Source organism: Electrophorus electricus, chromosome 4 (assembly GCF_041902795.1).
Source record: "Electrophorus electricus isolate QZ-2024a chromosome 4, ASM4190279v1, whole genome shotgun sequence".
Taxonomy (NCBI): Eukaryota; Metazoa; Chordata; class Actinopteri; order Gymnotiformes; family Gymnotidae; genus Electrophorus; species Electrophorus electricus.
The window spans coordinates 38,979,422-39,005,363 of NC_137500.1; the positions used below are offsets into that span (position 1 = coordinate 38,979,422).

Consider the following 25,942-nt stretch of genomic DNA (forward strand, 5'->3'; position numbering starts at 1 on the left):
CATTCAGCTTCAACTAAAGTATAAAATAATAAAATTCCCTTTCTTTTTGCTGCCACTCAACTGGCTAGAAAAGACTTCTAAACGGCACGGAGTGATAAGCTGTAAGCAGTGTGAACAATGTTGAGCTAATTTCTGGCAGGTATTGTCATGGCATTTTTGCTATGTATTATACACAACTCCGAAATGGGTTAATCAGATCCCTGGAGACCCGTTAATCCATGACCTCGCAAGTGTTATCAGCACAGGAAATGCTGTAACCTGAATTTTCCAGAACAAGGATTTGGCACTGGAAACCTTTTATAGAGGGGAAGGATAATTCGTATCTATGAAAAGTGGTTTTGCTGGGTGCTGAGGATATCTGGTTAAAATGGGTTTCAATAGAAATAGATGCTCATGATCTTTAAACAATTTTTCAGCAACCTCAGAGGTCTTATATGAAACAAATTTCATCCTAAAACAAGCTCTACCCCTGTAGCTGTCGGTGATAATGCAACAGGTCACTGACTGGCACACACATACACACCTTTCTGTGCATGTTCCATGGTGCAGATTCTCATGAGAACAACTTTAATCTCCAAAGCCGCCAGCTGTGTTATTCCCTAAAGGGCCAGGTGCCACACGTTCAGCAGGGCTATTATTCCTGAACGAAGCCCTCATAGTCAGGAGCTGAACTGTTGCTACACAGACACACTGAAATATAGATGAACTAGAACGTAAACAGGTTAGAGACAATGGCCATGTACAAGCAGTGGTTAAATAATGCATCCATCTATTAAACACCTCAGTTTATGATGCAGGCTCTTCTCAAATATACCTTCAATAATTAAAGCGGTGACTACTGAGAAAGCAAATGCCACCATGAGATTTAGTTGTTTTTGTTAATAATTTAGCAATACGCTGTCAGCAACGCTGTAGAGGTCTGTAAAATATCAGCCCTATAATTACTGCGCTCAGTGTGACTTGATGAATGCTGTGATATTTCTGTCTCCAAAATCAACGATCCAGGCAATGATTCTCATGGGTCCTGTGTTTGCTTAGTCGTGACCTGACCATTTACAGACAAATGCAGGAGCGTTCGAAAATCACAAGTCAGGATTCGTCAGACTGAGGAAGCAAGTTTTATTTACCAGCCTGAAATATCAGACAGCAATACTCTATGACATCAGTCTGAAAGATATCTGTGATCTTTTTTAACTGTTAACTGTTGGTATCGTACTGGTGTCAGCCCTTTTTAGGAAGCCAGTCTGATGCAAGACACCCAAGATCAATGATCAATACAGCATAGGCTCATGTAAGAGAACACTACAAGTGAAGGAAAACAATACTCCAGCACTCAGTGATGGGATTTTCAGTGATGGGATTATAATCCATGCAGTGCTGGATTAGGCAGTTTGTGGGAGTCTCCAGATTCTCACGACTGAAATAAATGTTGTAATTTATGTCACGGTGGCACTGCTGTTTCTGTGTGATTAATCAGGACAACATTGCATGCAGCTGTAAAAACACTCCATTAAGATGGATGAACTCTTCCTGGAGTATTGACAATGATGAAGAAAAGAAACAAATGAAGAGGGAATTTTCCAGAACAGCTCCGTGATTATGGAACCACTCTACATTTGTTTCGGCTGAGTCGACCTTCTGAAGCATGGTTTCCATTGATCGATCATCAAATATGCAGTGTTTTTTAGTTCCCATTTTTCCTTGATGGATAGCCTTATATAAGTGGTCACATAATAGATATTCATTGTTTTTGTTTCATAACATCTCACTTTAACTCCACTCCAAAAAATGTTCAGACCCTATGCTGCCAAATTGAAAATATTCTTTAATTAAAAAAAACAAAAAACAAAACAGAACATCAACATACCAGAAGGACTCAGATAAGCAAGCATAGTATATGACAGACGTGGATGAAGAGTTCTTCCCTCTGGATTTGCAGTGACAGAAAAGGATCAACATGAAAATGACCCAATATATCTGTATAATTGTTTTCCACTCCCATGCCCCGCAGAAACCAAGACCTGCCGTAATGATTGCTTCTATCATGGTGCAGTCTGGATCTGTCAAGACCTGCCGTAATGATTGCTTCTATCATGGTGCAGTCTGGATCTGTCAAGACCTGCCGTAATGTTTGCTTCTATCATGGTGCAGTCTGGATCTGTCAAGACCTGCCGTAATGATTGCTTCTATCATGGTGCAGTCTGGATCTGTCAAGACCTGCCGTAATGATTGCTTCTATCATGGTGCAGTCTGGATCTGTCAAGACCTGCCGTAATGATTGCTTCTATCATGGTGCAGTCTGGGTCTGTCAAGACCTGCCGTAATGATTGCTTCTATCATGGTGCAGTCTGGATCTGTCAAGACCTGCCATAATGATTGCTTCTATCATGGTGCAGTCTGGATCTGTCAAGACCTGCCGTAATGATTGCTTCTATCATGGTGCAGTCTGGATCTGTCAAGACCTGCCGTAATGATTGCTTCTATCATGGTGCAGTCTGGATCTGTCAAGACCTGCCGTAATGATTGCTTCTATCATGGTGCAGTCTGGATCTGTCAAGACCTGCCGTAATGATTGCTTCTATCATGGTGCAGTCTGGATCTGTCAAGACCTGCCATAATGATTGCTTCTATCATGGTGCAGTCTGGATCTGTCAAGACCTGCCGTAATGATTGCTTCTATCATGGTGCAGTCTGGATCTGTCAGTCACTGTCCTGATCACTGACCACCAATGCTGAGCTACCGAGCTGTCTGGCCAATCAAGCAGGAGATAGACCGCAGCCCAAGGGCCCTTTCGGACGTAATCAACTCCCGTGGGAAGAGTCACTGCTGTCCCGGATATGCACGGCTCATCCTGTGGATGTATGCACAGCTCGGATCGTTTTGGTTTGGTTTTTTGCCTTGATCCATTTTTCCCTTCCATGTACCTTTTGGATCTTTTCCTCTTCCCATCACTATCTGTGCAGATGCATAGTTTCAATCAGCTTTGTGGTTTGTGGTCCATAAATCTAGACAGCAAGGCATCTACTGAAGGCAGGATACACAGAGCTTTATGGGCAATAATTAAAGGATTGCTGATAATAAATCATACCTCACACTCTCTCTTTTTCTCTCTATATATACCTCCCTCACCCTCACCCTCAAGGTTGGGTCCAGCCAAATCTAGATCTTTAGAGCATGTACTAACTCTTCAGAGGAAAATGGGGAACACAATAACCATGAGGTACTGAGCACATTTCACATTGTTAAATAATGTGTCCACGATCTCCGTTTGAGCTGTGTGAGCTATTTCTAAGAGCTCGACAGTGTGAGCGTGAGTAGGTCAACAGAAGCGACTAATGTGGTGTGTTCATTGCCTAAATCTGCACTGTAGAAATGTGCAACCATATTTAGTCTGAGTCTTTAGACTCATTTAGAACCAGTCTGAGTTCATGTTTCTCGAAAGTCACACATTACACTTTATTAATCTTTTTTCTAAATTACATAGTAGTACAAACATCACTTCTCATCTCTCCACTCCACCTATTGACAAGGTAAATATTATACCTATTATACTATTTGCCTTTGAGCAACTTCACACAAATAGATAAGTCGCATAGCATTTCTTTTGTATTGACCTATTAAAAAAGGCAAATTTGACAATCCACAGTTTGCTCTGTGTAACAGGATAGCAGTCTTTACACAGTTATGTGTGAAATATTTTTGTGTTATAGGGACTACCTCTGAGCAAGCAAAGTTTTTAAACCAGCCAGACATGATGTCATTGTGTGGTAGCTAGATCTGTGTGTGTGTGTGTGTGTGTGTGTGTGTGTGTGTGTGTGTGTGTGTGTATGTGTTCCAATTATTCCTTGTGAATTTAACAAGCTTGCAGCTCTCACACCCTTATAAATAGATTTGCTTCACAACTGGCATGCATCTTTAATCAGTGACATTCTGCCTAGTCTCATAAACTCATTTGGAAGAGATTTAAAAGTTATTCATGTTTGACTTTGTATTTATGGTCAAATTATTCATTGTCATGAATATACAATAGCCTACACTATGTCAGCCATCCATAATTATCAGTAATTAGTCTACAGAATGGCACCATTTGATTAACTGTTGGCAAACTGATCTGTTAGCTTACTACTGACGTACTTATAGTAACTCCAAATCTGAACGGAAAAGGTTTATTAATGGGCTACAGCCTATCAGAAAGCCCAATTTAATGAGTGAAGATTTCATTTACACTACATTATCATGTAGCCTATACCAGTCATCAGTGAAATCCACACCTTTCCCACAATTTTCCATAAATTTTATTAATCCGGAATAATTGTCAAAGAGCATCAATCGGCGCAAACGCCGATGGCATTTTTTTACGTCCCATTGCAGCCCGACCAGTCTCGAGATGAGCGGGTTGCGTTTACCTTTGCGAGCAGGCGGCTTAGGGCAAAGTATTTTCGTGAGACAAAATAAAGACATGGTAGCAGGCACACAGATGCTTTAAGGATCGTGGGTTGTAGTGAAACCCGAGTCCTGTGGCACATCGCTCAAACACGAAACACTCGCACGGGTCTCGTTACGGCGATAGGAAGCTGCGGGCAAGCGACAACCCGATATGAGCAGTCTGGACAGAGACCTGGCGAGTCCTCCACGTTCAAGAAGCCCATCAAGGTTTACAAATTAAAACTAATTTAAACTACATTATACTGAATATGTAAGAATGTGGCATGTCTAAACACTTATTAATCAACACAATCCATTGAAATAACGTTATAACGATACATTGTACATACATTAGTTTTTGATGCTACTGCGCAATATGTTAAGTCAAATTTTATGCTGCAACCGCCGTATCACAAAGCAGCTTTATAGACGTCCGGGTGTGTATAGATAAAATACTTCACGCTTTTGCATAGCACATACAAAGCCAAAGAAAAACGAGTTTATGTACAATATTCAATTTATTACATCAAACATGATACACTGATGATTGTAATCAAAACCAAACGCGCATCTGTGCAGGTTTCCAAACGCAACACAATGTATTAATTTAAAAAATCAGAACTTCACATTGCATGTACACTACACAACATGCGCATCATCTCCTATGAGTTTCCACAAATAAATACTTTGGATAAACAAATGTGACTTGAAAGACAACAGCAGTCCGGGTGGTTAAGTTGGACGGTTGCGATTTTGGCGCAGAGGTGAGAACATACTTTACAGTAGCCTACGTTCAAACAGTTGGCTAAGGACACATTTAGAGCCCCTGGACTTCTGTGCCGTTATACACCAGTATAACGGAAACATTCAGTTCATGAGCTGAAGAATACAAACAGGTGGCCCATTCCTCCTTCGCTTGTGCGTAACCGGTCCATTTTCAAACTCCTGTTGGTTGACTGCGCTAATATGCGCCCACAATAACCGCTTCCACCTCCTTGGATGGTCTTCGGTCCGTCACCAAAAAGTTAATCATCCCCTCTGATTTGATGAGGAGATTGCAACCGAGAAAGAATATCCCGAAGACCACCGTAAGCGAGAGAACGCACATGACAGCTATCTGAACTACTCTCATGATGAAGAGACTTCTCTCGTCCGGTGCGGCGGCTGGAAATCCGTCATCCGTTACAACCGACGAGAAGTTGCAGCATGATAAGATTTCTTCAGTCCGGTTGTAAAAGATTCCGTTGTCCGTTTGATTAAATGTAGTATTCATTTTTGTTTCGAGTTGCAAATCAACAACAAAGACGCGGAAAATACGTCCTCACTTAAAAACCTCTTCACTGCCGTCGTATTCCAAACCACAAGTTTGAAATCAGTTTTTAAAAAGCGTAAGACCGTGTAACAAATGTTCCAATATCAGGCGCGGAGCTCCATGGACGGTTCTTTTACGCAGAGCATCCCTTGATGGACTGAGGACGACGGACATAACAAGCCGCGCGTCTGGTGAACAGTTGCAGTGGGATATGACACCTGGTGGGAAAAACCATTGGTGGAGCGCACGGGAGACCCCCGCCGTGCCCACGCCTGCCGTGACACGGGCCACACAGCGCCACCACTCTGCCATTTCTGATCCTGCTCTAAATAAGAAAAAAGTAAACTATATAAGCAAATAAGATTTTCCTTTTACAGAAAATATTTATTTTGGAATATTAAGTAATACAACAGGCTATTTTTATCCTAGATAAGAGAAATGTACCGAGTTCAAAGTCTTGGGTTTGACTTCCTCACAGCATTGTATAACTATGCCTATATTATACCTAGCTAACGATTATTTTATTTTAAATATTATTATTATTGTGTTTATTATTTATTTATTATTTGTTATTATTTATTTATTTAAATTGTTTTATTTGTAATTATTATTTAATTTATTATTTTTTTTAATTATTTGTAGCTTTCTTTTTTCATTTTTCTCTTTCTATCACGTAATATAGAAATGTTTCAGATGCGGGTTGTGCAGATAATCATAATTCTGTTGTCCATCAGTAGGTGGCGTCTCCATAGCTGTTCGAAAACGTAAATGAAATCGGCGAGGCAGCAGATGGCAATGTTGGGCCATCTTTTAGTATTCCTTTGGCAGAAGGATACCCCTGAGCTGCAAAGATTACCTGACCAAAGTTTCTCTATAGAGTATACTAGGTGTAGTGCTGTACCCTTTGTTAAATTTTAAAAGTCTAATTTTTAGAAAGGATAAAGATTATAAAATAACAGAGAAGGATTTTACCCTAATTTTACTCTTTAACCATTGATCTCTAAATCACAAAGCATGCAACCTGTATACGACCACTTACTTCGATGACGTGGTCCTACAACACCACCACCACCACATTACTGTTAGACATATATAAACATCGCCTAAGAATGAAATAAACTGCAGTGCCTTTTATTTTAGGCCCGCGTCTTTACACCTTTTAAAGTCTAAAGCATTTTTCATTAGAAAAGCTGATAAATATGTTTGAGGTGGGATAAAACAAATTATCACATCTTTTGCGCACTTGCGCGTTGGCGTCATGCTGGACACGCCTTTTCTAGCTGACGTCATGATGGATACGCCTTTCCTCCAATCAGAGAAGACAGGTAGTGGAGCGAGCCAGTTTGTAAGCGTTTTACTCAACCTTCTCGTTAGGTTAGCGGACTCTTTTCTGCCAGGCGGGTCCGATGCCTGGGCGATTCCTGCGCCTTCTTGTCCGCATTGCCAACCTCGGAGCAACGACGTTGCAGCCGCTGCGATTTCTTATCGTGCGGACAATGTCCGCTTTTGAAGAATAACGCACGCAGCGCGTCCGAGGAACCCGCGCGCCGAGCAGCGCGCGTCTCCGGGCATGATGGAGCTGGTGCACTGCATCAGCGAGCGTGTGTGATGTAGAGGCGCCGCGTTGCTCCTGCAGGTCACCCTCTCACACACACGCAGCTGTGCTATGGCAGGACATCACAGCAGAGGGCCACCAGCTGGTGATGAGACGCAGTGAAGCGGATGCAACACGTTGCTGCGCGTCGCTCAGGTGCTCCAGGTGTCGTTCGGCTGGACACTAGGTTTATTCAGTAAGTGTGGCATGTTCCCTCGTCATTTTGCTTGCTTGCTAATGTTAATGATGAGTTGTCCGCGTAATGGCCTGCAGCCGAGCATGTTTGTACATGAAGGGTTTATTGTGTAGTGAGTCGGATAAGTGTCTGGTAAAGAGGATGAACTCATCTACATGTGAAATAGTGTATGTGGGTTCCACGTACGTTGGTTCTTGAATGATATCCAGAGTAAGAACCTGCAGTTCGGATATTTTAAAGCTACTGTAGTTTATTCACGCTTTGCTTTAATGTTGGGATCAACCCCACCTGTGCAAAGGTGGACAAGATAATGATACAGCATTCACCTACCAACAAGTTCTCTGCCAAGTTCCTTTGACTAATGAGTTATATAAAGTATGCTATTGCTAAAGGATCCAGTGCAGCAGGTCTGGGGTTTTAACCTTGCTGTAGATCTCAAGTTCAGTACGTTGTCCAAGATGTAACTTGTATTTCGCAAACGTTTTTGGATTATTTATTGTCAAGCAGAGAACAGTCAGAGATGCTGTCCTTATTATGCATGTTCTCCTCCTTAACTAGGTTACTGTGTCCCTTTACAGTGAGCTCATCAAACCTGTGTTTTGTTTCCTGAAGTAATATCCCTATGAAAATGAGAGAGGATGAAGACTAAACAAGGCTGTTATGATATCTAACCCAGGTACATTTGTTTACCTAAGATGGCAACTGTAGAGGCTGCATATCTGCATATGGTAACTGTGCATATAACATGCTGTCAGAGAGAAATTCTGTGCTCAAACACCCACCACTAACAATGCTCTGCTTTTGAGTCTAAATGAACTCTTCCTTCCACCTGAGCAATGTTGTTTATTGTTGCATATTAACCCCAGAACATGAGAAGTATGTTATCAAGCGGTAGGTTGTGGTAGGTCAAAAGTCTCAGGCAGCACTACAAAGTTTAGTTTTAACTGTTTAAGCAGAGCTGACTCTCATCTGGAATTCTGAAACCTAACTATTAAAATCAAACCTGTTTTGAAGCAGGGAAATATTCTTTCTCTCTCCAGCCCTTGATTGAGACCTGGGTAATACATTTTAATATTTTTGTATCCTTTTAGTTGACCGTCTTCCTAATATAGAAAGACAGTTTGTGAAATTCTTAATTGCTAAACTCAATTGTGTGTCACAGTGCATTAGTAAAGGAGCAGGCCATTGTGACTTTGTGCTCCTTGCAAATTAAGGTCGTGTTGACCCTCCACCAGCCAATCCCTGTTGTCCTGGCCCCCAGTGCTCGTTGAAGTGCCGTGATAATTAAGATACAGTCAGTACAGTTCTCGGGTTTTAGGTTACAGGAAGTTAATGATAATGGCTTGGGGTGTCAAAAATAAGGAAACAATACACCAACAGCGTAATTAAATCTTTCTGATTTAAGATTGGGAGGCTGACATTTATAGACTAGTTACTAGCTTATTGCATGAGGTTCAAGATAATTACAGGTGGAATCAAATCAAAGGCGTGATGTTTGTGAATATGATGTAGGAAAAGTAAGCGGTGTGTTGGTCTCTTTGCTCTACTGAGGCCCAACGTTCATGTTTTGCTTCCAAACCTGCTTTTACAAGCCGACTAACACTAATTAAGATCCCCTCTTTCTTAAGGTGGAGAGCTCATTAGTGGCAGGATGTAGAGGCTTGGCATACCCACATGCTGGTGCCCCCTTAAACTGTCCGTGTTCACCGTGGCCCACAGGGGTTAACCTCCAGTGCTGCAGGACCTTTGTACCGCCCCCCCACTCATGAAGTGCATGGTAATTAGCCTAGCTAATGACGTGAGGCCCACATGCTAAAACCGTCAAACTGCGATGCTCCGCTGCCCACTAGGACTGTTGTCTGACACACTTGCTACTCATAATGTAGTAGACTGTATGGTGTGCAGATAAAAACAACCCTAAGCTTTACAGCGTGTCCGCAGATTCAAGGCTACCAATGACAAATTTATAAGTCAAGAATACTCTCGGTAAGACCTTAAACAGAGTGCGGCATTAGAAAAAAACAGGGACCAGAAATGCCACACATTGCGCTGTCAAATGAATAGTTACTGTTTTCTGTGTTAGTCTAGTACTTCGGGGGTTAATGGTTTTATAGGGATGCTCACAGGAAGCTCAGCGCTCGTGTCTGTACGATGATTGAACAGACATTCTGCGTTTATTGACTTATCACAGAAAATGACTAAGGCAGTCATTCATGTTGGAGCCCTCTTAAAAAGCCTGTTAAGTCTCCATGGTTATTGTGCTTGGTGAGTGTGGTGCAAACCCGTGCTGTAGTGCTTGCGCAGGCCCGGCCCGGCCCGATCTGGCTGGTGCAGAGAGCTGCTGTAATGACCCTGCCTTTCCAGCAGACATGAGCCAACACGCGCTCAGCCTATGGCGTCGTGGTGCTTCACCCATACATAGCAGTGCGCCGCCAAGCAGAAGGCCAGAGAACCGACCAAGATCAGACTTGTAGTCTCCATCTGTGTGAGTGAGGAGGGAGATAAATTGTTTGAGGTGCGTTAAGTTGTTCAGTTGGTGCGCTTATGTTTTTTTAAATACGTGACAAAGTTTTCAGATTGCCACAGGAGGTCTGCTGCAATTAGAAGGCAATTCTTCAAATAACCGCGCTTGTCTGTTTTTAGTTAGAAAGAGAGACTACGGAAGGTGATAAAATTTGCAGAGTTATATGTAAAGGAAGCGAGAAATAAGGAAATAATCAAAGGTGTTATCTAATCTTAGGTTAGAAGATTAGATTTCCCTCCGGGGCACCCAGGGGTTGCTGCTTAAATATGCCCAGTGTTACAGACTCTGCCATGTTCTCAGCCTTCTCTGTTCTCCTGTAGCTGCCTCTTTTTACTGATACAGAGTGAAAAGATTTTTGTCTGTGATCAGGTAGTACAGTGCTTCCACTTTAGAATAAATTCTTGACCAGGCAGATGAGTGATGCCCAGAGACCTTGAGTCGGTTGGAGGAAGTTGGTGAGCATGAAATCAGGATGTGTGTGGCTTGCACTGTCTCTGAATACTTGTTGCTCTAAAATCTTGCACATCGTGTCTTGTAACTCACTCACTAATATATAGCAGGCTTCAAATTCTCCTTAAGGGGTCACTATTAGCACCGGTGCTTCGCATCAGTGACACTGTGTGTCCTTGTTGTGAAATGTGTACTTCTAAAATAAGATGTATTTTGTGACAATACATTTCTTCTGAGGATAAAATGACCACTTTCTGAACCAGTGTCTTGTACGCATGCTTCTATACGATGCTTGTTTGGGCCCTGAATCATTTCTTGCAGTATAACATAACATTTCTCCATTCACAGGGGTGAAATGAAACACTTACACTGTGTCACCCCTAAGCTTTCTTATTCTTTATTATTCATTGTAGCATTTCAGTATTACACTCTGTCACCAGCGTAACACCTCGCCCTTCCACTCTGTCACCAGCGTAACACCTCGCCCTTCCACTCTGTCACCAGCGTAACACTTCACCATTTTGCTGCATGAAGGCTCACACCTCGTCATGTTTCTGTGCTTCCACCCCTGTTCGCTCAGTGGGATGACGGCTCCCTGTGCACCCTTCCTCCTGTCCCGTGTCCTGCCTGGCCTCTCCTCCTCCTCCTCCTTCTCCTCCTCCTCCTCCACCCTGCCTGGCTCCAAGCTCGCCCCGAGCTCCTGACGCACCACGCCGCCCCTCCTCCGAGGCCCATGCGGCGCTTCGTCTACTGCAAGGTGGTGCTCACCACCTCGCTCGTCTGGGTCCTGCTGGACGTCTTTCTGCTGCTCTACTTCAGCGAGTGCAACAAATGTGACGACAGGAAAGATGGCTCGCTCCTGCCTGCTCTCAGAGGTGAGGGCCTCCCTGTTCCCCACCACGCTCCTCCTGAAAGACTTTCCAGGTTATTTTGTGTGTGTGGCTAGCAGATCAAATCTGGGCTGTTTGTCTGTAAAGCCAAATAAAAGTAAACGCTTGAGGAGTAAATCATGAGTGGAAATCCAGACAGAATCGGCCAGGAAATAGATTGGTGATTAGAACAGTTAGACTAGTGTTGATGGGGATATTTTTGTCTCAACAAATATTTGTGGTTTGGCTGTAGAGGACAGTAAGTAGATGCTGTTTCTGCCTCCATGGTTTTCTCCTTTACCCTGAGAAAAAGCACCTATTGAAATCAAAATGAGAGTTAGGGATGCAAGTTATGAGCAGCACAGTGTTGTACAAAACAGAAGCAATCAGCCTGCCTCACTGCCTAAGGAGAGCTGTGCTATAATACTATAATAATGTATAACATGGACACACACGCACACTCAAAGCCCACGTCAGACTGGGTAGTATCTCATCTAACTTCATTTCTGAGGAGGTCTCTACGTTCAGTCTTGTTTTACACACTCTTCTCCCAAACCTTCATCTCACAGGTTCACAAAGTGAATCCTGTATCAACTAAAGGAGGACGATATTAGAGTGTGGAATAGCACGTGTGAAATAGTATTGAACAGGACGTGCGAAATGGACTCCACGCGGCCGTGGCCTTCTGAACCACGGAGCTTCAGCCGGTGTCCTGCCGAGACCCGCTCGCAGTCCATGTCGGGAAGACGTTTACAAATCGTGCGATCTGCTTTGGCTTCGGATCGCGTTCGAGTTTCATCTTCTCTGGCTCACTGTAAAATCTTAGGTTCCCTGGCGACATGACTTTGTGCGTTTACTAATGTATGTTGTTGAGATAAATGACTGTCTGTCTTCCAGGTGCCACTTCCTTGGGAATGTAATACACAGCATCACTGATTTGTAACATTTCTTTTTTGCATTTACTTAGATCCCCACCCATCATTGTTCTGCAGCTAAGGGGATGAGTGTTTCTCTGCTCATCAGGTGCAGGACTGTGCAACATCCATCATGTTCTCTTTGCTGGTTAATTCGATGCAAGTCAGGTTTCCACTGATCGCCTGTACCAAGGCTATAAGGAAGGGACGCTTGTGCTGTGCTGCTTCAGTATTTGAGAAGATCAGGAAAGCCGTTAGGGGGTTGAACAGTGAGGGCAAGAAAGGCAGGGCTTAGTGTTGCCACAGTCTGTTAGCCATTCGCATGCCTGGTTTGTCACGGGATTGGGCCAGGTGATCGGTTCGGTGCTAATTGGTCATGATTTCAGTTACCTGTGCCGATGAATAAAGATAGAACAGTGGTGCTAAAGAAAATCTTGATGTCCTGTTTTCAGTTTTGTAAGTGGTACTTTTAGTTATAATTTGACCTGTAACGGCCTGTGACATATATGCTGAGCTGTAAACTCACGCGGGTGAAAACGGGCAGTGGTTTCGGAGCAGCGACGCGGATCGCGTCCCAGTCATGGCTGTAACTTCCTCGATGGACTCTTCATGTGGTCTGTGATCTATGGAGATCCTTACTTGTCTATTCATACTGATCTTCATACTATAAAAACTATTGAATTAGACAGCTTGTGTCCCCATTGGAACCCAGCTTGGAAAATAATTGACTGTGTGTATCCAATAGTCTGTTCAGGATCCTTCTGGATTAATAAATTAATTGATTGTGCAGTATATGCATGTAAATGATGACTTCATGTTGCCTGACAAGTGAGTCATATTTCATTTTCTTTCACTGGGTTCCAGTGGGCCATCTGTACACATCATGTTTGATAAGCTTGTTCATCATTTGAGACAAATATTTCTGACCTGGGTTTTGAACTGGAACTGTCCTGCACAGTTCCATTACTCATTTCTTTAATACATGCGACAAAGGTAATGTGCCATAAAGTGTTGTAAAACGCCGTAAATGTGTTGTAAAGCCCTGTACGTTTTTAACGCTTCCAGCCCCCTCCAGGTTATAAACCAGTTGCCCCGTTCATGAGTAAGTTTAGTCTACCGACATTTAGCACATGCTGGGTTGTTCCTGGTGTTCACAACCATTTCACTGCGAGTTATACTGTATGTGACAAATAAACAAAACTTGAAATTTGAAACTTGAAACACAACACTGCTTGCTAAAATCTTGGGCATTGTGAGGTTTGTTGAGATATAGCATGTGCCCAAGTGATGCAGGACTATCATATCTAATGGCTGAGGGCCAGATTCAGGGTTTGTCTCTGAGTCATTTTTGCAGATGCACCACCACAAATTCATTTCAAGCTTTAAGCTTGAGGGGAAAAGCAAATCCACTAACTCCCTTCTTCTGTTAGCTGTTCCTTGTTTGTATTTTCACAATTCTCCTTCATGCGCATGATGGCACGCTCACGTTTTAAAATACAGTCTTTCTCTCCCAGTGTTTCATAAAAAAGGTGTTCCGGTAGAATTACACATTTCCCAGTCTGCATGCTTTGGTCTCCTTTTCCCCATGACTCTCATTCATGAGGTTAGACATCGACTGCACGTGTGGCATTTAAAACAATGTGCTTTTGCTGCCCTGCTTTTCTGCTTCTGCCATCTCCTGTGTCGCACAGCAGCGCCCAGAGGAGCTGAACGGGAAGATTATTAACACGCAGGAAGAATGCTGTCAGAATTATTCCGAAAGCATGAACCGGGACTCTCGCTCTCTGTTCTCAAATGCCCGCTATTTTTGGATGAGACCACTCCACGTGCCCAGACGGCAGCGCGTGGAAGGACACTGGATAGCGGCGTCTCAAACTGCACAGGCGCTGGGTCTCAAACAGAAGTGATTTGACACTCAGCGTGCACTAAGGACTAAAGGGCGCAAGGCAGTGAAGCGCACACTGTGTAAACGTTTTTAGTCTGTGTGTGTGTGTGTGTGTAGGTGATATGTTTCTCCCTAAAAATACTTTTTTTTTTTCTTTTTTTTTTACCTCGTAATGTTTCTGCCTTTATTTATGTAGTATATTGGTGTATCTTTGAAACATTTTTTTTCATAGATATGAGCTCTCTGTTACATTGCATATGTAATCTTACATACTGATTACACATGCTACCAGACTTTTGCTTGGTTTCTATCCAGTGCAGTTCAAGTGAGAGTCTGTGCAGTGGATTGTGGCGTGATCCCAGCTAACCGCCCCGTAGACCGGCAGGTTCAACCCAGCCTCTTAACAGATAAAGCCATCAAATCAGCCAAGCCCTCAGAACCTACTGCTCATCTCCTCGGGCTTCTGGCCAAATCCTCTTAGCTGGCTGGGAGCAGACAGACATGGTAGTCCCTGCAAAGGTTACTAAAGAGCAGTGGAGATAAGCTCATTGTCACGATCACTCCCTCCCAGCTTCCGTGTTCTGTGTTTTCCCTGTCTTGTGTAATTCAGTTCCATGCCATAGTTTGGTTATCTCCACCCCTCGTTTGATTGTTTACACCTGTCCCTCATTTCTACCTTGTTTAGTTCATGTATTTAAACCCTGCCTTGTGCTTTTGGTCTTGGCTGTTCATTCAGTAATGGTGAGCAGTAGGGAGGCAGATGCATGTGCAGAGAAGGGGCAAATCTAAAAGCAGAGTCATTAGGGCAGTCCAAGGTCATAGAGCATACACAAATCCATGCATTTGTGTTTACTTCATTGCGTTTATGCGTTTGGTGAATGTTTTTGAAAGTCTGTGTATGCATGTATTTAAGTTTATATTCCGTGCCTTCGTGTTTCCTAGCCTTCGTTATAGCCTGTTTCCCCTGTTTGTCTTCGTGTGTTTTGTTTTGTGATCATGTATCCTTGTACGCTCTGGAGAGGCTCTATGACCCTGGACAGGGTAGAAACGAGGGACATGTGTAAGCAAACGAGGGGCGGAGAAAACGAAACTATGGCAATGAAGTAAAATACACAGGACAGGGAAAACATGGAAGCTGGGAGGAACTAATTATGACACTTATAACATGGCATTTCCTTTTGCTTCTGGTTCTAAACTCCTAATTACTTTAGAGGAAGTCAGAGCTATTTTGATGCTGGCCATACATTCGAAATGACTTCATATTTTGAGCATCAGAACTTGGCTGATGTGTTTTATTATTAGTAAATGTACTGTGTTTTATCTCTGGCTTCACTGCAGAACTCTGCAACAGAGGATGAATGGCTCTCGTACGGGAACATTAAAGCTGTCAATTGAGTGACTGCACGTGATGTAATGCATGTTGCTATACAATAATCAGCAACATGGGACTGAATGAACAGGTGTGCTGCTGTTTCTGCTGGTGTCTTTCTGTTTGTACTGCATGTTCTTGTGGGTGAACAGTTCCCATAATTAACATCCCTGTCCAGAAGACTAGCCTGCCAGGGTCTGCTAAGCATTCTGTGACGGTCCCGGTGTAATGTAGCTGAACCGCGGCGCTCTAGAGACAAGTGGGAAGTCCTATTCCGGGGACAGCCTCGCAGTGCGTCTGACACATTCCATAACATAGATCAGTGACTCAGAAAAACACGTGCCTCCCGGCACTTGCCACGGCATTTAAAATTCTGCCTCCCGTTCCCACTCCACTCGAGTAAGTTCGGTGCCGATCATATTTGCACAGGCTTCTTTCTGCCTTGTTGAGCTACAGCCGGGGATCTAAAAGAGCAAACACGAAAGGCGGGCCTCGCGGCTCTGACCCGTGATCCGTCCTGTGAACGGAGTGCTTAGCTCGGCTCACCCTGCCTCAATTTTCCCTCTGCCGCGCTCCAGCTGTCATGTCCCGTGCCCACGAGGGCCCGGGAGAGATGGGCAAGGCCGTGCTCGTCCCCAAGGAGGACCAAGAGAAGATGAAGGAGCTCTTTAAGATCAACCAGTTCAACCTGATGGCCAGCGACATGATTGCACTCAACAGGAGTCTGCCCGATGTCAGGCTGGATGGGTGAGTGTTTGCGGGGGCGCGTCGGCCAGATCGTGTGTGCGGGTGCGGGTGCGTGCGTGCGCACATGGGCATGTAGTGCAGCCGTGCTCTAGCCTCCTCCTCTTTCACCAAACACATTCCACCTGTCGACAGCCACCAGGTCAGATTGGCTGCTGGTTTTCATAAAGGCAGAGCTGTTATAAAATTTCCGTTTCATGGTTTGAATAAGAGAAATGGTCATTCCCCCTTTTAAAACCAGATTTACTCCTGCTGTGTTTCAGATTGACAGCATAGCGGTGCGTAAGTGCAGAATAAAAACATGCTTAACCTTTTGGAAAGAAGATCAAGAAGAGATCTTATTTTTCTTTTTCTTTTTTTTCTTTTATTTATTTATTTTTTTAAATACAAAAAAATAAAAACCAGGTGACCGACTAGATGAGAGAGATGAGAGCTCTGATCACAGCAGCCTAGGGCCCACAGAGCTGCCGGGCAAACGTCACTGCGTCCATCTCAGCCACTGATTTCCACTACTCTTCATGCCACCAGCCAGCGGCTTCTGCATTCTTGTCTGTGCTCTTGCAGGCGTTTGTTAACATCTGTTTCCCACCGAAGGCGCCGGCCTTTTTGTTTACTTTTTTTTGTGTGTTTTTTTTTTTTTCTTTTTACCTCCCCAGTTTGCCAGCGGGATGGGGAATTCTAGCAATACCAAATAAAACTAACAATACCAAATAAAACAATATAATATAAACTAACAACACCAGATAAAAAATAAATAATACAATAATAACTAAACACCAAATAATACTAAACACCAAATAAAACTAACAATACCAAATAAAACAATACAATATAAACTAACAATAGCAAATAAACTAAACACCAAATAAAACTAACAATACCAAACAAAACAATACAATATAAACTAACATTGTTGTTAGTTTACATTGTATTAACAATACCAAATAAAAAATACAATGTAAACTAACAATACCAAATAAAACAATACAATATAAACTAACAATAGCAAATAAACTAAACACCAAATAAAACTAACAATAGCAAATAAAACAATACAATATAAAATAACAATACCAAACAAAACAATACAATATAAACTAAACACCAAATAAAACTAACAATAGCAAATAAAACAATACAATATAAAATAACAATACCAAACAAAACAATACAATATAAACTAACATTGTTGTTAGTTTACATTGTATTAACAATACCAAATAAAACAATACAATGTAAACTAACATTGTTGTTAGTTTACATTGTATTAACAATACCAAATAAAAATACAATGTAAACTAACAATACCAAATAAAACAATACAATATAAACTAACAATAGCAAATAAACTAAACACCAAATAAAACTAACAATAGCAAATAAAACAATACAATATAAAATAACAATACCAAACAAAACAATACAATATAAACTAACATTGTTGTTAGTTTACATTGTATTAACAATACCAAATAAAACAATACAATGTAAACTAACACCAAATAAAACAATACAGTATAAACTAATACCAAATAAAAAACAATACAATACAAACTAACACCACCAAATAAAAAACAATACAATACAAGCTAACAACACCAAATAAAACAAAACAATATAAACTAACAATACCAAATAAAACAATACAATATAAACTAACAATAGCAAATAAACTAAACACCAAATAAAACTAACAATACCAAACAAAACAATACAATATAAACTAACATTGTTGTTAGTTTACATTGTATTAACAATACCAAATAAAAAATACAATGTAAACTAACAATACCAAACAAAACAATACAATATAAACTAAACACCAAATAAAACTAACAATAGCAAATAAAACAATACAATATAAAATAACAATACCAAACAAAACAATACAATATAAACTAACATTGTTGTTAGTTTACATTGTATTAACAATACCAAATAAAACAATACAATAAAAACTAACACCACCAAATAAAAAACAATACAATACAAGCTAACACCACCAAATAAAACAAAACAATATAAACTAACAATACCAAATAAAACAATACAATATAAACTAACAATAGCAAATAAACTAAACACCAAATAAAACTAACAATAGCAAATAATAAACTAACAATACCAAATAAAACAATACAATATAAACTAACACCAAATAAAACAGTTTACATTGTATTAACAATACCAAATAAAACAACACCACCAAATAAAACAATACAATGTAAACTGTTTTATTTGGTGTTAGTTTATATTGTATTGTTTTATTTGGTGGTGTTGTTTTATTTGGTATTGTTAATACAATGTAAACTGTTTTATTTGGTGTTAGTTTATATGGTATTGTTTTATTTGGTGTTGTTAGTTTACATTGTATTAACAATACCAAATAAAACAATACAATGTAAACTAACAATACCAAACAAAACAATACAATATAAACTAAACACCAAATAAAACTAACAATGGCAAATAAAACAATACAATATAAAATAACAATACCAAACAAAACAATACAATATAAACTAACATTGTTGTTAGTTTACATTGTATTAACAATACCAAATAAAACAATACAATAAAAACTAACATTACTAAACTAACTGCAAAAGAAGTGAATTGAAAACAACAGGAAGTTGAAGAGGCATTTGTGCTTCCATGGGAGGCTGGATTGCTGCTTTAAATGACGTGTTTTTGTTATTATTAACTGCAATTAATAAGGTGTCAATCTTATTGATTGGTCTGAAATGGTTGAAGCTGTTCTGCGATTGCGTTTACTGAGCCTTAGGTGCTCGCTGTGGGCTGTGGCATGCAGGACGTCATCCTGTACCTCTCGGGCAGATTCTGTTGTGCTCTTGGTGTCGTGGAGATGACTGTCCTCTCTGTTCATTTTCTCTCTGTTTGTTCTGCCCTTATCCATCCTTTCTGTCTCTCTGCCCCCCCTCATTACCGAGCCACCAGCACCCTCTCTAATATAGCCACATGCCTTATTTAGGATCTGACGGTGACATACCTCTGCTGGTGCCTGCGTCGTCGTGTGCCAGTAACCGGGTCATCTCGTTGTTCTGAGGAGACACTGTCCTTGCCGTCGGCACACTGGGTTGGCTGGTTTTGGGGTGGATGAAGGTTACACTTATTAGCTGGGTGTTAGTGAGCAATGTCCCTATTTATGATTTTTATTTATTTATTTTTTAAATAGGAGTACCTTATAGAAGGTCAGAGGGTGTATTAAGTGAAGACTTTTTCTCAGTGCCTTGTTAATACACATGACTCAGCTAAAAATGGCCCCTGAAGACTTTAATTAGCTCAGGTCAGCTGAACCGCATTTTGCCAGCAACATCAAGATCTGTAATAGGGGTTTGCATGGTGGCCTTCTCTCAGCTGGGACGGGAGACTTAATAATGATCCCACCAGTCTTTAGAATGGGTAGTGTGTGTGTGTGTGTGTGTGTGTGTGTGTGTGTGTGTGTGTGTGTGATCCTGCTTTCTCGTATGTCTGGCCCAGCTGTAAGACGAAGGTGTATCCAGACGAGCTGCCCAACACCAGCATCGTCATCGTGTTCCACAACGAGGCGTGGAGCACCCTGCTGCGCACCGTCCACAGTGTGATCAGCTGCTCACCCAGACACCTGCTGCTGGAGATCCTCCTGGTGGACGACGCCAGTGAGAGAGGTACCGCTGGCGTGACGCCTTTAGTCTGCTGCGCTTTCCATGGGGGAGAGTTCTCACTGCCGTGAAACTCCGAGACAACACACCGGCACTCGCCAAAAGAAGCGATCATTGTGAGCTTGGGTTTTTGCCACATGGTCTCTCTCTCTCTCACTCTCTCCCCCCCTCGACAGACTTCCTGAAAAAGAAGCTGGAGGACTACGTGAAGACGTTGGAGGTACCAGTGCGGATCCTGCGGATGGAGCAGCGCTCTGGCCTGATCCGGGCGAGGCTGAGGGGTGCTGCTGCCACCCAAGGTCAGGTCATCACCTTCCTGGACGCCCACTGTGAGTGCACAACCGGCTGGCTCGAGCCACTCCTGGCCCGTATCAAGGAGGATAGGTGAGTTCTCCAGGCTCAGCAAAAAAAAAGAAAAAAGAAAACAACATTTTGGGGGTTGAAAATGGTCTAAGAATTATTTTATTTCAGTTAAAAACTGAGCGCTGAATGTTATTATAATAAATTAGAAATTAGAATTTTTGACATTCCGCTGTTGAATTGCCGCCTTCAGCTTTGTGCGACGTGTTGGTGCGTTTCCCATCCTGCAGAGCTGCGGTAGGGCTGATCGTAGGCAGTGCTGAAGAATGTTTGTGATGAAGGGCTTGACACTGGGAAAGGAATCCATAAAGAAATGCGCCGTTTCTAGGACCAGCGAGCCTTTTAGTCTGACTTGCAAGACAGCTGAATACTATAAATAGACAAATTGTACAGATGAGACCTTCTGGGTCTCTGCTGTGTTCATGGAGATAAAAGCATTAGAAAACAAACGTTTAGATGACCAAAGCCAGTCCGTTTGGCAGGGAAAAGTGGCGCGGCAGGTTTTAGTTTGTGTGTTTGTAATCACCTTTGGACCACAGGTGATGGCCTCACTCCTGGTAACAGCTCATGGAAGAATATGACATCCCTCAGTGGCAAGGTCCAGCACATAATTACAGCTTTCACAGTTCATTCTGGCTTTTAAGTCTTCAATGCATAGCTATTTCACACAGGGCTAGGGTGGTTCCAGGTCAGAATGCTTCATCTTTTCTTGGGTGTGCACTCTTCCAGGCTACTCTGGTCTCCCATTAGGAAGGGTGCTACACTGTCTGGTCTTTAAGTACATTCCAGTTGTCTGGCTTCTGACTCTAGGTCCACTTGCATCACACTGAGGCGTAAGGTGAAGAGCTCAGGTTTAGAAGTGCATTTAGGTTGAATATCCTATTACCCCACCCCCACCCCCAGCGTGCTTGGTTCTGAACTCTGGTAGTCTCTCATCTCGACAGAACTTTCTGTAGACTCTCATTTTTAAATAGAAAACTGCGCGTGAAGTAGCAGATGCTCCGGTCATCTGGTGGTATGTGCCGTTCCTAACGGAGGGGGTGGCTGAGGCGCTGAAACGGAGCATAGAGACCTCGTGCTGGCAGCACGGTGGCGCGGCTGCGGTTAGACCTGCATCCATCTTAATGTCTTCCTTAGTAGAGGAAGAGAGAGGTGCTAGCCAAGCGCTCGCTTCTGAACACTGATGTGTGAGAGTAGTGTAATCTTCTGTGAGTGACTGAGTGAGTATGAACCTATTAATGAGTTATTCTTAAACTAAAGCTCTAATGTGGGCTCACTACTCTGCCTAACTTTCTTTTGTTTTCTTGTAATTTTATTCATTTTTAATTCTTAATTTTAACAGTATTTTATTGTATTGGGGGAAGATTTTGGAATGATTTTAGCATAATCAAGCTTGTAAAAACATTGGTATTAATAAGCACCAGTGGTCCTGCTGCACATTGCTTTCTGAGAGCCAATTTTTGCCCAGATTAAGGCTGTCAGCTGAGTCAGTTTTTACACAAATAAACAAGGGTTTTAACTTGAGTTAATATCCCTCCAGAAGCCTCACCTCTCTGACACCAATTGACTTCAAAGCCCTGTTACTACGGCAACTTCAGGTTAAGCGTGCGAGTCTGCAGCTGACCAGATGGCTGATGGATGTGGGCTTGTGGTGTCGTAGGAAAGCTGTGGTCTGCCCCATCATCGATGTCATCAGCGACGAGACCTTCGAGTACATGGCTGGCTCGGACATGACCTACGGCGGCTTCAACTGGAAGCTGAACTTCAGGTGGTACCCAGTCCCTCAGCGGGAGATGGACCGGCGCAAGGGTGACCGGACATTGCCCGTCAGGTGAGCCGTGATGACCTCCTGGTACTTGCCTTTTGGTGCGTGATTGATAGAGGAAATTTAACTCTGTGGACAGGCGCGGCTGTTTAAGACTGACCTCCACCTGCATCACAGCCTTCTGGGTGGTGGTGTGGAGATAGAGGTGGAGGTGCCTCATGACTCTTCATAATGAGCTGGGGACTTCAGACTGCTGATTCACCATGCATGGAGTGCACTGGAGGTCTTTCTTTCTCAAGACGCACCAGTTCATCTTCTTCTGGAGGATTCCTGCGGAGATCTTACACTTCCACGCAGAGTAATGCAGCTCGTGCATGCCGAGGAACAGGCACCTCTAACAGATGCGACCTGCTCAGTCTTTGGGTTTCTTCTACTTTTTGGAAGGATTTTTTAATGGTGCTGGCATACAGTTGTATGGCACTAATGTGGTGGAGAACGTTTCTCTGGAAGCTGTCCAGCTCTGGGTTCCTGTGAAAGGCTTTTCAGCTTGCTTTGCTTAGTGCTTTTCTTACTGGTTCAGCTAGTTGTGGTGCTCAGGCGCAATGCACGGGCCCAGGTTTCTGCCTGGGAAGTCTGTGGAGAGTTTGTGGAGACAAGAACACACTTCCACACCTGCCTACGTATGGCAATTCAGAACAAGTTTTAAGGGATGGACGTTCTGTTCCAAAAAAAAACAAAAAAAAAAACCTCAGGTTGCCAAGATTGTAAATTTGCTTCAGAGTACAAGAGAACCCCATCTGTAGTCTGTTCTCACCTTAATGCAGACTCCCCAGCACGTATCACATTTCATGTTTTCAGTTATCATGGTAGAGCTGATAAGTTTTTTTGTTTTTGTTTTTTTGGAACAAAAAGAGCTCAGCATAGCAAATCTGGAATGATTTTATACAAAAGAATTATTGTAAACATCCTCACTGTGCATCTGTTTGGTATTCTTCTTATTCCTCCAGTTATCTTCTATTAGTTATATGTAATAAAGTAAAGCATCATCTCTCGACATGCATGGCACTTGATGGATGCATTCATGATTTTATTTCCGGCGTGGAAGTCTATACATCTGCTTCATCAGTGAGTAAGTTTTGAGTGCTCACCATTTGCCGTGATATTGAACTGAATCGAGGCACATATATCACTGCTGAGCTGGTACAACTGGTGCTGTACCAAAGCTCGGATATTCAGGTAAATCAATCTCAGATTCTCCTGAAATGGCAGTCATTGATTTGTGACCGTCGTCTGTTGCCTGTGGGCAACGGGGAGGTTGCCGGTTGGTCCTGGGTTTTTAGTTTAGTTTTTTTTGGGTGCCTGGCGTGCCACCTGACCGCGTGCAGCCCCTCCCTCGCTTCTCGCTTGGCCGTCTGTAATCGCCGCAAACCATTTCCAGCTCAGAAGTCATGCCGGCGTGCGCTAACCTCCAGGCACCTAGGATGCTCTCCTCAGAGATATTAGCTACGCCAGGTTTAAGTGGCCAGAGCTGGAAAGGCAGACGTGGTTCAGCTGTCTGCAGAGAAATTAACATTGTCTGTCACTCAGAAGAGCAACAAACAGACCCTGATATTGGATTCACACTGGTTGTTGGATTACTAAATACGCTAATTTGCTTTGGAATGCGTGACTGCTAATTACCATTTGAATAGTGGCTGCCTGTTTGTTTTAAATTGTTTTAATTGGAGTTGTCCTTTAGATCTGCCTTATGTTGCCTGTCTGGTTGTGTGTGTGTGTGTGTGTGTGTGTGTGTGTGTGTGTGTGCTCTTTTCATGTGAATGGCATGCGTCTGTTTGTGCCCACGCCTCCCTCAGGACACCTACTATGGCCGGCGGCCTGTTTTCTATCTACCGAACCTATTTTGAGGAGATTGGCACCTACGACGCCGGCATGGACATATGGGGAGGAGAGAACTTGGAAATGTCTTTCAGGGTGAGTTCACCATTTGACACGTGACAGCAGCCTACAATGTAATTACTGCTAATAGTGAGCGTGACTGGCAGTTCACGGCCATGTAATTGACAGGAGGAGCCAAACCCCATTATAGTGCCGTTGCGCTGACGAAGCATTGTCACCTTATCGCTTGTCAGCTGTAGTTCGTAGCAGCCTGGTTGAATCTAAAAGTGAGCGGCTGGGTTGCGAAAGCCTGCCGCGACGGCAACATGTGATGCAGCGTGAGTGTCTTGTGTGTAGATCTGGCAGTGTGGCGGCTCCCTGGAGATCGTCACGTGTTCTCACGTGGGCCACGTGTTCCGGAAGGCGACGCCGTACAGCTTCCCCGGTGGAACGGGTCAGGTGATCAACAAGAACAATAGGCGATTGGCCGAAGTCTGGATGGACGAATTCAAAGACTTCTTTTACATCATATCCCCAGGTAACGCGTTTCTCATTCCTTGGTGAGGATCACAGATTTGGTTGATGGAGGTTTAAAAGGTTTGAACTTTCTTTGACAACACAGGCAAGTCATTCCCTTAATGTGATCATAGCAATGCACTTAATCTTAAAAACTTAAAAAAAAATGTTTTGCTTCACTTTGGTCATTTGCCACATGCCGTTTACAGGACTACTGTTTAAATATTAGCTTGTTTACTCCGAGAAATCACATGTGACCCAGATGCACTGCTCTCCTTCATAAGATCTGCTCTGAGTAGTCCTGTGTCTCTTCCTCTCTGCTTGGCTACATTAGAGTCATGCTGTAAATGTGTCTATTATTAGCACGGCTGGCCGATTCGCGTCCGTTTCAACGCTCTTGCAAAAGACCGTAATTACGTTAGCGCTTGACCTCGGGGACCAGCTGACTGCTCTGCACACGACCCCGCTTGGAAGCTCCACTCAGACAGACAGCACCACGCTTTCACAGGGTTTTAACGTGCCATAGCTTTGGCCAGCATAGACTGAATCATGTATGTTTATTATGATTTTTGTTGAGTTCTTTCTTCTCTTTTTCTCGCAATTTCTCCACTGATATTAATGGCTCATTAATCACATTTATTTAGCCAGGAAATAAATCTCGCTGAGATTCCAGATCTAGGTGCTGTAGTGTGTATTATGAGGCCTAACAAAGATTTATTTGATGCACAGCTGCTCCTTTTCAGTAAACCTTCTGTAAACACTGTGCACACTTGGTGCGCTATAGAGCAGATAAAGGAGACATTGATTTGTACACTATTGTGTTTGCGTTTGCCTCTGGGTTCATTCGGTCAGCTGAGCACTCCCACAGTGCCGCTTGCCGGAGTTTCTCCGTAACTCAGCATCTTTCACGGGACATCATGGCAAACACTTTCACTTAAATATCATGGCCATCAAGCTAGCTCATTTCTGCTGATGGCCGGGCGTTCACACACTCCTGCACACGGTCTGGATTTATTCCTGCTCTGCAGGGATCAGCAGGGCCCACATCTCGCCACAGTTGCTGAATCTGCCATCTTTTATTCATGCCTGGCTTTGTACTGAGTGTCATTCAACATGCAGTGGAATCAGTGGGTTCTGCTCTGCTACTCTTGTATTCATGAGCAGCTTGCTTCCTGCTCCCAGGGGAGGTGTGGGTATCGTAGTTCTCCTTTAACCAGCTCCCGCAGCAAGGTTGGAGCACTTCAGGTTCGTTGTAGGGGGAGAATGATGTAATTTAGTCTTGATTGCTACTGCTCCTGCTTCTGATAGGGGTGGGGGGGGGGGGGTGGGCAGTAGTGGCAAACAGCTGTGAGGTCATTGCGGTGGGGGGGGGACGACATGACCACGAATTAGGAGGATTCCTGGAAAGCCATCCCAGCAGAGGGGCACTCGGTACACCTGTGGCAAATGAGTTTGATGTGGCGGGCAGGGGACAGCAGAAC

General features: G+C 43.0%; 2 protein-coding genes across 6 annotated transcripts in view; one reads left to right on the top strand and one right to left on the bottom strand.

Moving 5' to 3' along the window:
• Positions 1-4,925: 4,925 nt before the first annotated feature.
• On the bottom strand, positions 4,926-6,098 carry rprma (reprimo, TP53 dependent G2 arrest mediator candidate a). The gene has a single exon (XM_027012660.3). The coding sequence runs from the start codon at positions 5,697-5,699 to the stop codon at positions 5,388-5,390; it is 312 nt and encodes a 103-aa protein (XP_026868461.1). The 5' UTR covers positions 5,700-6,098; the 3' UTR covers positions 4,926-5,387.
• Positions 6,099-6,855: 757 nt separating this feature from the next.
• Positions 6,856-25,942, top strand: part of galnt13 (polypeptide N-acetylgalactosaminyltransferase 13) — a 30,486-nt gene continuing 11,399 nt past the window's right edge. The window contains exons 1-9 of one of the 5 annotated variants that reach the window (XM_081713708.1): positions 6,856-7,528; positions 8,141-8,204; positions 11,083-11,377; positions 16,118-16,286; positions 19,785-19,951; positions 20,122-20,329; positions 21,966-22,136; positions 23,924-24,041; positions 24,303-24,483. In XM_081713708.1, the coding sequence (XP_081569834.1) occupies positions 11,236-11,377; positions 16,118-16,286; positions 19,785-19,951; positions 20,122-20,329; positions 21,966-22,136; positions 23,924-24,041; positions 24,303-24,483 (1,156 nt within the window). In that variant the 5' untranslated portion in view covers positions 6,856-7,528; positions 8,141-8,204; positions 11,083-11,235. Of the gene's footprint in view, positions 7,529-8,140; positions 8,205-11,082; positions 11,378-16,117; positions 16,287-18,668; positions 19,427-19,784; positions 19,952-20,121; positions 20,330-21,965; positions 22,137-23,923; positions 24,042-24,302; positions 24,484-25,942 lie in introns of those variants that run through there. The other 4 variants (XM_081713707.1, XM_081713709.1, XM_035523714.2 and 1 more) reach the window with 4 other exon arrangements.

Coding starts and splice junctions, on each gene's coding strand:
- rprma (XM_027012660.3), bottom strand. CDS start 5,699: ATGAATACTACATTTAATCAAACGGACAACGGAATCTTTTACAACCGG.